The sequence below is a fragment of the Thermobia domestica genome, chromosome 11 (genome assembly GCF_964235325.1).
Source record: "Thermobia domestica chromosome 11, izTheDome1.hap1.1, whole genome shotgun sequence".
In the NCBI taxonomy this organism is placed as follows: domain Eukaryota; kingdom Metazoa; phylum Arthropoda; class Insecta; order Zygentoma; family Lepismatidae; genus Thermobia; species Thermobia domestica.
In genome coordinates, this window is record NC_137464.1 from 175466170 (window position 1) to 175478429 (window position 12260).

Sequence of the window (12260 nt, forward strand, 5' to 3'; positions counted from 1 at the left end):
ACACTCAATAGGTAATATTATTGATGATGTAAATGACTGTGATAGTTTTAAAGACCGAATTGAAGTTGAGAACAGCGTCGAAATTCGATCTCGATTATTATTATGATTATGATTTTTAATATATATATATATATATATATATATATATATATATATATATATATATATATATATATATATATATATATATATAGGCCTATTTAATTAGTATTAATAATTACGATGTACTTAACAATCTCAGTCATCTCCAGATATCATGTTAGAATTGAAGAAAGCATTTTTACTAAACTTATAATCATAAAAATATGAGATAATAAATATTTGCTTGTTTCATATTTCACATTTACTTCATAAGTTAAGTAAACCCCACCTTTACATACGCAGATGCATTTTACCCTTATCTTGTATTAGAAGGCAGAAACTGCCTGATCCAGGTTAAGACATCAAAATTTCTCTTCTTCGCCTAGTAGTAATCAAAATATTAGTTTTCAGTGTCACATCAGAAGATAAAAATATGGGCGCTGTATTGTATCACCAAATGTTAGGTTTTATGTAATAATGAAATGGTATATTTTCTTTAATTATTATTATTATTTTGCCTTTTCAGAGGGTTGGACATTTTGATCCAGTTACACGTGTAAAACTAACTCAAGATCAGCTGATTCCTAATTTTGCTATGAAAGAAGTTGTGGATGCTTTTCTTCAGGAGAATGAATGGGCTTTGGATTACTGACAACCGGTTCTGGACATTTTATCTTCATTGCAGTTGTCAACCAGAGTCCATACTGGCAAAAACAAGCGAGTAAGGGTATCATGTGTGGAAGAGTCACATGGAGACACCACAATTAAGCATGTGCATCTTCGGTTATCTGTACATATTTATAAGTACGTAAAACAGTTTGTAAGTTGTTTACTTTGAAATTAAAATATCACACGAAAGGGAAAAAATATTACTACAAAACAGAGCAATGTTACTTTTTTTTTCTTGGTATTGCATTTACATATCTGCTTAACAATCATCAGTATGTGCAATAGGCGTGTATTATTTACAAGACATTCTTAAAGGAAACAACAAAACATCAACCCATATGTTGACAGAACTGAAGTGAGTGTGAAGTTGGCGGTGTTATTGCCAGATTTCGAACAGAAAGCTATCAGGAATTGAGGGTAGAAGGATCTAAAGAAGAAAAGAGAAAGCCATTCCTGTGATATACTGCAAAATTGTTTAATTACGGAAAGGCATTCAGAGTTGTTGTATTTTCTGAAACAGTGTTGCGTAGCAAAGTTAGATGTTCAAAGTTAAATGAAATTGAATTGGAACGGTGAGAAAACGATGTGATAACCGTGCCGATTTTTTTCTTATTTTCTATGCGTGTGTGATAATAATATATAGAGCTGAACTTGAGCGAAATATTCTGTAACGCTTTTTTTCCTCTCTTTCTTTCTTCTAACGTACTTCAGAACTCTTTAAAAATCAAAATTAAAGTAAGGCTTTTAAATGAATGAAGTTTTGAAATCACAGTTAATTTTATTGATTTTCTACCATAAATTGTTGGTAATGTACTGTGTTAGCAGTATGATACTAGAAAGCGTTTGCAAGCATAAAAATCACTTTCACTTAAATCATGCAAGTTAGGCCTTCACGTAACTGTAATTGTTCTTGATGCAGTTGCTGGTTGTTTATATTAAGCAAAAGTAGATCAGTTAAATCGACTCAAAAAGTGGTTGTGCCATGATGTATTTCTTCTGTTCATATCTTCTAAACAAGCTGGTCAGTTGAAGTACTGTATTTTCTTCCCGCCTTGCAACTGACAGGAAAACTGCTCGAATTGGTCCCTGTATTCGGAAGCTATTGACATAATGGATTATATCAAAGGCCATGCACTTATTTAGCTGACTTGATATGCTGCTACAACTGTGGAAGTATATGAGCAGCCGGTAGTATGTTTTTATTTCTTAAATCAAAACATAAGTGCAAAGTCAGTTGTTATTAAATTTCTTCCTGTTAAATAACTTCCAAAGTATTTTCTGAAGTTTGAAGTCACTCTGCAGTATCTGAAAGAATATGTTCTGATAAAATTATTAAAGGATATTAAGTACGTACACACATTTTTGTGGTTACACCTTATATACTACAATCCTGCTAGGAGATACAAACTAAAAATAAAGAATCCAATGATATCACACTTGAAATATTAGTGGTATTTACTTAATGGTATTTCAAACTGAAATCAGGTTTTATTCAGTGTTTTATGAACACACACATAAGTAGCTTTTCAATAGTGCATTTATATTTAGACAGTTCATTGTAATCATACTGTATTATGCTACTCTTACATAGAGTGGAATACTGGAGAGATATTTCTTCGTTACTCTCAAGACTGTATATACGCTTATAATACCACATTATTTTCCTGTTGGTTGGATCCAAGTCTTATAAGAGATGGGGTTGAAAATTGACTGATGGTAAGTCGAAAACCAAAATGTAATAAATTGACAAAATGACAAAATGTAGAATTTTATTTATATGGATACTTTAAAAAAAATATAATAAATTGACAGAATTTGAAGAAAGTTTTCTTGGCGTAGCAGAACGAAATTTTGTGTGTTACTGAAAACCGTATTCTAATTAGTCAATTTATTTTTTTAAGTTATTGGCAAAAGAAATTCTTACAGTGCGAAAACATTTGTATTCAATTTATTAAATCTTAGTTTCTGTAACATACAGTCAAGTTCAGTCTCTGAACCAGTAAGTTAAATTGTAATTTGTGGATGCCTTCGTTTCATTTCTCTTATGTAATCATATACTTGCTTTCTCTTGTGTCGGTCCAGTATAAGATCTCAGTGGCTCCCCGGTGACGTGTAAGCAGGTGCTTTTGGCATTGTTATTCGATCCGCTGTATGCATAATAACTTCGAGGTACTTAGAATTTTTATATAATTAGATTAGCCTCTGTTTTATGTAGCTGTAGATTTGGCTTTTTTTTAAGTTGTGCCAAGAAAATAAATGCTTTGAAAAACGTTTTACAAAATTAAAATCCTAAGGAAAACGTAGCTTCATAGCTGTGTATCCACGCGTGAAGCTGGGTATGTATTTGTAATATTTAATTTATCACAGTGTTGTGAAAGTATTCAAATATCATGATTAACTTCAGATATTCGGAAGAAACATTAATATGACCAAATTCGAATATTATTCTGAAAGTGAAGTTAAATAAAACCAATTGAGGATTACTGGTATATTGTAGTTCTCCGTGTGATTTTTTTTTAAAAATGGTTTAGTATGCGAACAACCCAAATTGATTTAAAATTTTCTTAAACTAAAAGGAATTTTTATTAACTTCCGTAGTTGTGTAAATGCAGCAGTATTGAGTATTTGTTGTTTACATGTTAGAGAGAAGTTTTCATGTTTTGTTCTTTAAAATGTAACTCATGTTAAATTAATTTGTTAAAATTTCTGCAACGTAAATGTGTGTTTCTCCTTAACAGTGTTGTCTTCTTGTTTTTACATTGCGACATTAATTCGTGAAAAAAAAAAAAAGATCGTTACGTCGACGCGTTTTTTTAAGTGGAGGAGGCTAACAAACCTCCAAAAATTGTCAAAATCAAACATACTTTTTTTTTCCCTAGATCAGGCATTATTGTACTGAATGTCTCACCCGCTACTGAACGTAGCATTTATTTGTAATTTTGATACCAATGATGAAATTGGGACGACATTTGAAGTGAGCATGCCTTATTTTGTAACGAATGTGATAAGATCGTAACACGTGTTGGAAGAGTTACCATTTACGTCCAGGCTACATTGGACACGAAGTACCATATTTTAAAACTCATTGCCAATACATGTCACTGCCTGATCGGTTCGTTGATGTTTGCTTTCTAGCTGTCTACATCTCATGGTTTGTTTGCATAAACTCTTCTTTCCAAATATCTCCATAAACTTTATCAAGCTGCGCTAGATCGGACAAATGTAGCGGGCACCAAAAAGATAGATAATGACGGGCACCAAAAAGAACTCAATTTTGGTCATTCCGGCTTGTGGTATTTCCCATCCTGCTGAAAATATGCAGTGGATAATTTCTTTGTTCTCCAATTGACTCATAAAGATAGTGAAGATTTCTTACAGCTGTTGTGATTGTTGTGTGGAAGAAGTTGGGACGACTTACACGCAGCTGGAATTTCTACACCAATCACCTATATACTTGAAATGAAGGCGTTCTTCAAGTATCACTTGTGGATTTTTACTTACGCAAGTGCGTGAATTTTGAGAATTAACGTATTCAAACAGGTGAAATTGCGCTTCGTACTGGAACCAAGTGTAATACCTGAAGAAACCATCCGCTGTATATCAATAGACACTCATTGCTCCAGAGTATACCAATATATTCTTCAACTATGTTGAAACACTTAGCCAAATGACAGGAACGAACTTAGACCAGCAGATGAGAGACAGACTTCTACAGCATGTTTCAATAATTAGATCCCATATTAGAGAAAAAGACATTCCATTTCTCACACAAGTAAGATATTCTTCACACTTCGTTGCAATATCTTCATTTATGTCACAATATTATTAACGAAATGCCAGGTTCGGGAGTGATGGTGCACCCTGTATATATATACGCATTCAGAAAAAAGCGTACTTATCAAACCTTTCCAAAATTGTGTAAAATATGTTTGAACGAATGGAAACATAAAAGATAATTGAATCTCAAAAGAAATTAACTTATGTTTAAGTTCAAATTTCGTGGAACGTCGGCTGTAGTAGAATGTAGAATTTATTTTTTAATAATAGAAAATAATAGGTTTTTCAGTGGTTTATGGTAAAAGAAAAATATCCCACCACATTGTTGTCGCTTAGTGTTTTGTAACGTTACTTGTTACGTTGTCACCGTGGGAAACTTAAGTGCAAAATAAGCATTTTCTTTATAAAAATCAAAGATAATGTATTAGCAAAACTAGTAACATTAAGTTATTGATTCGTGAACAAACGAAAGTAGCCGTTGATTGCCAATCGAACACATCGAGTCTAATTGAACAAAATTAAAACCGAATAGTTTGATGAAAATCAAAAAAACTTTAGACAAAAAAAAAAAAAAAAAAAATCAACATAAATAATAGACACTTCGGGGAAGACACATAACTATTTATTTTGTAACCTCACTAACTGATTTAGTGATGCCTTCCTTCAATATAACTGGACTCGATTGCAAATAGTCTTAGTTCTAGAAATATGATTAGTCAAATCACGTGTACGTACCAAATTTAAGATGGTATTTTGAACTTTTCAAAACCAACCGGAAGTGGTTTGTTTAAACTGGAAATCTTCCATATTTTATGTGGAAAATGCTGCTCCAGATCAGGAATTACACAAAAAAATCAGAACTTCTGTTTGAAATATTTTTATTCTGAAACGTTTCCTTTAACCTAAAACAACATAGAAATTTTGAGAAAAATAAACTATACATAGAAAACCACTCGTTCACTCTTCCAAAGTTGAGCACCGTGAGTTTGATAAATATTATTAAATACTATAATAATCAAATCCTGAATAGTGAAATTTTCAGACTTCAAAACAGAATGAAAGTGATGTATTCAGACTAGAAGTTAACGTTTTTAAATAGAACATGATGAGGTTTTACTTTATATTCGGAACTACACAAGGAAATACACTGTTTCAGTCACCTTTCCACAAGTACTCTCATTGCCCTTGAAGTGGCATAAAAAATGTGATGTTTTACGGAAATGTTTGAAACCGTTTCTTGAAGATCCTCCGAAAGAATGCAGTGTGTGAATATGGAATAATTCTGAAGTTTGAATGATGGAATCATTTCGTGAGTCAAAATTTCGTTCGTTTTCGGGACTTCCACATTGTCATAGTTCAGTAAGAAGAGTCGTTCTAAACGTTAAATCCATTTCGCTCATTTAGTAGTATTTGCATGCGATCCAAACCGTAGCGAAAATCGACATTTCATTTAAAACTTTTTATTTCCGGTGTGAACAGACCAGTTCCGCTTTGCCATTTATTAAGGTATTTAGGATGTAGTTGTCATAGTAATTGTCAAAATTTACTTTCTTGAACACCTTCAGAAGAGTTGCAGGAGTGATGTTCTGTGTATTAAGCTTATTATTTCATTACGTTTTCAGTGTAATTTTTACTTCAAAGAAAGGATTTTTAGAAAAAGTTCCTTATCTGAAACAAAAATTATAGGTTTCCATTACAAAGTTACTTAGGTTCTAGACAGATTACTTCCGTTAGGTTTTGAAAGATTTATCCGTCATCTTGCATAATTTCTATGAATGTTTACATTAAAATTACTATATTAAAAAAAAAAAAAATACTTGAAAGGTGTGTTCGAAAAAATTGATAACCTACAAGAATTAAACTGTTTAAAAGAGGCAGTTGGAGTAAAAAACATGCAAAATCACATTTTCCAACCACCTGCTCGAGTCGAGTTTCCTTTTTTAATTTAGCTTTATTCGGAAACACTTTAGGCTTGAATTATTAATAATTATTACGATGATTTAATTATTTCAAGAAAAGTGGAATCAAATTATACGAGATTGCAGTGAGGGTATCAAGTTTGTCGACCACGCCCCAACATTTGTAACGAAACCCAGTGATATAGGTACCCATGGCGCTCAGTTAGTAGGTCTGCACCTGAAGATACAAAATGTCAGTTGGGTTAAAAAAAGAAAGAAATTCAAAGATTCCATCATTAAATTTGGCGTATGCGATTTAGTGTATTTTGCTTCACAACCCCATGTGCAAGTTAACGTTTTTACCCTACCATATACTTACGAGTGGACTATAAATACAGTTATGAACAGGTAAGAAATCGCACTCCACATCCATCTCTGTAGGCATCAAAGGTGGGCCATTTTATTTGCTAACTTACCTCCAATTCCGGATTCTAACATACATACGGATCTGTACATACATCCGGATTCTGTACATACATCCGTATGTACATACGGATACATACGGATAACATTCTACTAGGGTTGGAAGATGATTATATTTTTAATGAAAGGTAGGAATGAAACGTAAAGATGAAAATTTGCCTTCTCGATTCTGAAGTGTATGCATTGGTTTATAAAATATAATCGGAACTGAAAACGATTTATATCCTTATAGTAAGCAAATCGTACTCATTCTGTTTTGTTGTACCTACAAGTGAAAACCTAACTTTCTCTTGGAAGATCCTCCGAAAGAATGCAAAGTGTGTGAATATGGAATAATTCTGAAGCTTGAATGATGAAATTGTTTCGTGAGTCAAAATTTCGTTAGTTTTCGGGACTTCCATATTGTCATAGTTCAGTAAAAAGAGTCGTTCTAAACGTTAAATCCATTTCGTTTGTAATTTGCAAACGAAATAAACTTTTGTTTCTAGCCATTTAGTCGGGAATTTGAGAGTGCTGATCAGTGGTGAAAATGGCCAAGACTTGACGAAAATTGAGACTAGGAATATCAAATATGAATTAACGAATCACTCAAACGGAGGGTAATCAGGTTTGGGAATTTTTGGTCAGTTGGTTTTGTATTTTATCATGTGCTATAATACGGAGAAAAAGGGAGGGGGAGCAGGAAATAGATAAGCATTGAAGACAGAAACAACAAATTCACAGTAAGCTGAGGTTTACACGTTATTTACGCAAATTTTGTATCATAAAAAGGTAAATGGTTTTACCTACCTTGTATCATTAATTTAATTGTGATTCCTGATATTTCATTTACTTATTTCTGCAATCATCGTCAAAAGAAAAGCCTTTCTGAAGATTAATCGAGTATTAATTTGCATGTTTTTTATTTGTTCGTTTCTCTCATATATTCCTATGGATATAACTTCCCTGCAAAATCTTAAACACTTCCCCTGAAGTAACTTCTCTGCAAATCGTTAAGCACAATTATAAAAATGATGTATTTAGAACTAATAATACAAGTTTTTCTCTCTCTCTCTCTCTCTCTTAAGTATGTAATATAGTTTCAACTTTCATCTGAAGATCCTTGATCGAGATTTAACGTCGGCCCTCTAGTTTTAATTGAGGTAGGATGAGGATTGGCTACTATGGTTCATAATGGTGTGAATAGAAAATCGTTATTATCTCAGGTGCCTGTAAATACATTTTTATAATTGAGGTTAACTATTGTGCAGAGAAGTTACTTCAGTTGAATTGTTTAAGTGTTTGCGGGGAAGTTATGCCCACAGGAATATATGGGAGAAAGAAGACAAATAAATCAACATATAAATTCATTCTCGGTTAATCTTCAGAAAGGCTTTTCCTCCGACGATGCTTGCAAAAATAAGCCAGCAAAATGAAATATCAGGAATTAAGAATTAAATTAAGGACGCAAGTTAGTAAATATAGTAATTTTCTTATGAAACAAATTCGCAGTTCATATTGGTTCTTGGAAAACGTATACAGATTTCTTCCTTATTTTGGAGTTATGCATATTTTGTTCAAATCGGGCTACAGTTGAATGAAACAGCGTAGTGCTTACTTAGTTCTGGAGTATAGTCTTTTTTTTAACAGAGTCGTTTGTTTGCGAATGATACATCTCTGAAACGTGTGTATGTAATCATGAAAAATTTTATATGGAGTCAACAGATGAGATGTACTTGCGGTTTCAACAATAAGCCTTAAAACATATCCCCTGTAGTCATGGGAGTCTTATAGTTTTGTGTATTTCTGTAATTTATTCATTAAAAAAGAAAAATATATTTGTTGTTAAACCAAGATGCAATACTTTTTAACTACCGTGTTTGACCTTCGTAATAAAACAATTTTGAAGAATATTACATCTTTTAAGTACTTATAATGAAGAAATGAAGGTTGAAATTTAAGCTTGTATAGGTAAAAGTAAAGGACTCTATTTTGACAGAATCTCTTCACTAAGAAAGAAATGTTTATAGTTACCAATACGCCGTATCATTGTGAAGGAATAACAGTGGTTTTAACTTTATGTTGTTTAATGTTGAATAAGATTCAGGAATCACAAGCATGCAGTTTGCGAAACTGACTCCTCCAGGTTGTCACGCCACTTGGTTTCAAGTAACTACGTACCGTGGGAAGTTAATGCTAGAATAATAATAGTATGAAGGTTTTTCTATGTAAATTTATTTTGCTTTGCACGAAATATTGTAACATTTACAGTTGTAAGCTATAAATCTGGAAGCATTGTTTTCTTTAAAATAGGAAAAAAAGAATGTAAGTAAAGCCGAATCTGGAAGTTGTGATGTAATTAAACTGTATATATAAAATATATGTGTGTAATAAAAGATTTATATTGAACCACTGAAGAAGGCATATTGTAGTGCGTATTCTTTTTATTATTATTATTATTATTATTATTATTATTATTATTATTATTATTATTATTATTATTATTATTATTATTATTATAAAGTGTTAAACAGTTATACGTTCCACACAATTAGAAATCACTTTTTTCCAACTTGCCAAAGTGCTTTTAATTCATTATCGTATTCTCTGTTGTACTTATGTGTTAGGACAAATGCAATTTGATTTCCTTGCACTTCAGGAACGTTTGTTGGAACAAATTTAACGCAAATGCAGATACAGAGCTTCCTTGTGGTTAAATGTTCAGCGTACGCTCCTTCGACGGGGAAGACCCAGGTTGAAATCCTAGTGGGAGCTCGTGGTTTGAATCGCACGTTAAGCTATTGGTCCACGTTTCATATAGTCCCGGTGCTGAAAGAGAGGCGAAGCACCAACCGAACCGACACAAATGCACATACGAATGTAAATTACTACAGACGAGTGTTTTAAATGCGAATTGAGTAATCTCTTGTACATCTTCAGCGTGAAATCTATACTTGAAAATGTGTATGTTGTTTTGTTCAACGAAAACGAATATGAATGATTTTACTATATTTTCGTCACTAAATGAGGGGAGGGCGGAATTTAAATTACTTTAGAGCTAGAACAACAACAAAGAATTTTTGAATCACATACAAGACATTTTAGTATATGCACTTTGGTATCGCCTGCATATACTGGTTTTTCAGCTTTTGACCATTTGATATTAATTCTAACTAAACTCATTAGCGTTGTTAATAACAACGCTTGGGTGATGTATGATCAGTACATAGAATGTCATTGCCGTTATTTCGAGTTCCATACACAGGAATCCGCTACCGTTTATTTCAAGTAACTCACCAGCTATTTCACGATGTTAACACAAAAAATTATATGCCTGTACGGGAATCGAACCCGAGAGACGTGCTAACTATTCGACTACAGAATAGCACCAATAGTAATAAAATGAACTTTTGTTTTTCATTATGTGATTAATGAGAAAGTTAACATCGATTTCAATTTTCAACTCTGCAGAAATAGAAATTGAAATCGTAACTTCGTCTGCTCGTATGTACAACAGGTAATATATTTTCCCGAAGAATTTCGTATATTTTATTCCTGGACACTGCTTGCTTCTTGTGTAGAATTTGCAATGATTCCACTGCAGACGACAAGACCCTATCTTCATATGATTTTTTCGGGCACTGAAGCTCAGCAGGTTGAGATCCGATCACATATGCATCTTTGCGTCCATCTTGGTAATTCATGGTTCCAGTGGAGGCGGTCTTCTTGTTTCTTTGTTCAGCATAAGTATTTGTAAGTAAATATGTCAATTTTATTTCGTAATCGTGAAAATAATTGTCATTGATTTAATTATGTCGATACTACCAATTGATTGTATTAACGGTTAATTTTTTTTTTATTTTTATTTATTTTTTTTTGAAGTCTTTAATACATGTTTTCTTTATGAACGAGATAATGACTTGACCAATGGAGAAACAGTTTGTCGTAATTTGAATCCTTCAACTGGCTGAATGGCTAATTTCTTAATTTCACCAGGCAAATACTGGGATAGTACTTTCAAACGTATAGGGTTCCTTTGTTAATATTTGTAAGTATTCGTATGTAGGTGTACCAAAATCTTGACAAAATACTTCCAGGGATGATTTAGTACATATAATTTTCGATACGATTGTGACTCGAATCGTTTGAACAACGTTTACTGGTAAAGAATCAATTGCATAGCCTGGCGTATTAAAAAAAAAAAATAAAAAAAAAACCGAAGCTGTCCTTTCCCTTGTCCTTGAAATACTAATATGCGTTAATATTATTTTGTTAAAAACTACCGTAGGTGCTAACTGCACCGCAGAGTTAAAGAAGAACAAAGCGTGAAAAGAATTCACAGGCCAATCTCCGCCATTACTACACCCGAATCAAATTTCTTACGTGTCATTTTATAGAGGTTACAGTGTTATTCAAGAAGACAAAACAGACTTACACTTCGGACTATGAAAAAACTAAACGTTGATCAGTTAAGACAATTTTTGCATTGAATAAATATAAATTTTGAAACAATTGACTGCACTTTGTGAACGTTCTTAAGAGAATGATCAAAACTATAAAAGTAAACATTAGCTTAATTACTGTATTTCTCGTTTGTTAATTTATTATTTTCTTATGCAAATTCTTACCGCTTGGAATCCAAAAATGTAAAATGTTCGCTGTGAGGACAGATCTGATGTTAACTTGGTATTTCTTTATTATTTTTTTTTTTTCGTTTCATGTAGAATAAACAGTGCAAAAATATATTATGTATTTTGTAAATAAAACCGGAGTTCTCATAGCTACAACGTGTTGTTTTTATTTTATTACGAGCTTAAACGTCATCTCAGTATAGAAAATGTGAAATTAACAGTGTTAATGGCTATGGAATGGACATAAATGAAATTTTACTATGGACAATTTATGTCAAATATAGACAGTCTTCAAACTTTTGGCTTAATATTTAGATATTGTAGTAGAATAGGTTGATATACCGTCGTAATAGTGAGTTGGTCAGTGGCCTTGATGTAATAAGGTTGATAAATGTATATAAGCAGGCACTGTAATTCGCAAGGTTTTATCTACTCATGTCTACTATGTACATTACATCAATCAACTACCATATTACCATATTTTATCCGAAATTAGCGGTAATTGTGAATGGAATATCTCACGTTCTGATGCATAAACTTGCAGACACGGCGCGCGGGAGACCTACATTCTATTCCCGGCTGGAGCGCATGTGGTTTGGATCCTACGTTAAGCTATAGGTCCACGTCTTGTATAGCCTTGCTGCTGAACGGAACGTTAAACTCAAAACTCAAGTCCATTCATCTTACAGACAGTGGCATCTGTGTGAAACCGAATTTCAGAGTAACGAAACCACGTATATGT

General features: G+C 32.7%; 1 protein-coding gene across 1 annotated transcript in view; it reads left to right on the forward strand.

The window, feature by feature from the left end:
• STUB1 (STIP1 homology and U-box containing protein 1) overlaps window positions 1-11103 on the forward strand; it is a 74928-nt gene extending 63825 nt beyond the window's left edge. Inside the window, exon 7 of the mRNA XM_081731347.1 lies at window positions 608-11103. Coding sequence (XP_081587473.1) covers window positions 608-733 — 126 coding nt within the window. The 3' untranslated portion in view covers window positions 734-11103. The remainder of the gene's footprint in view (window positions 1-607) is intronic.
• Window positions 11104-12260: the final 1157 nt, after the last annotated feature.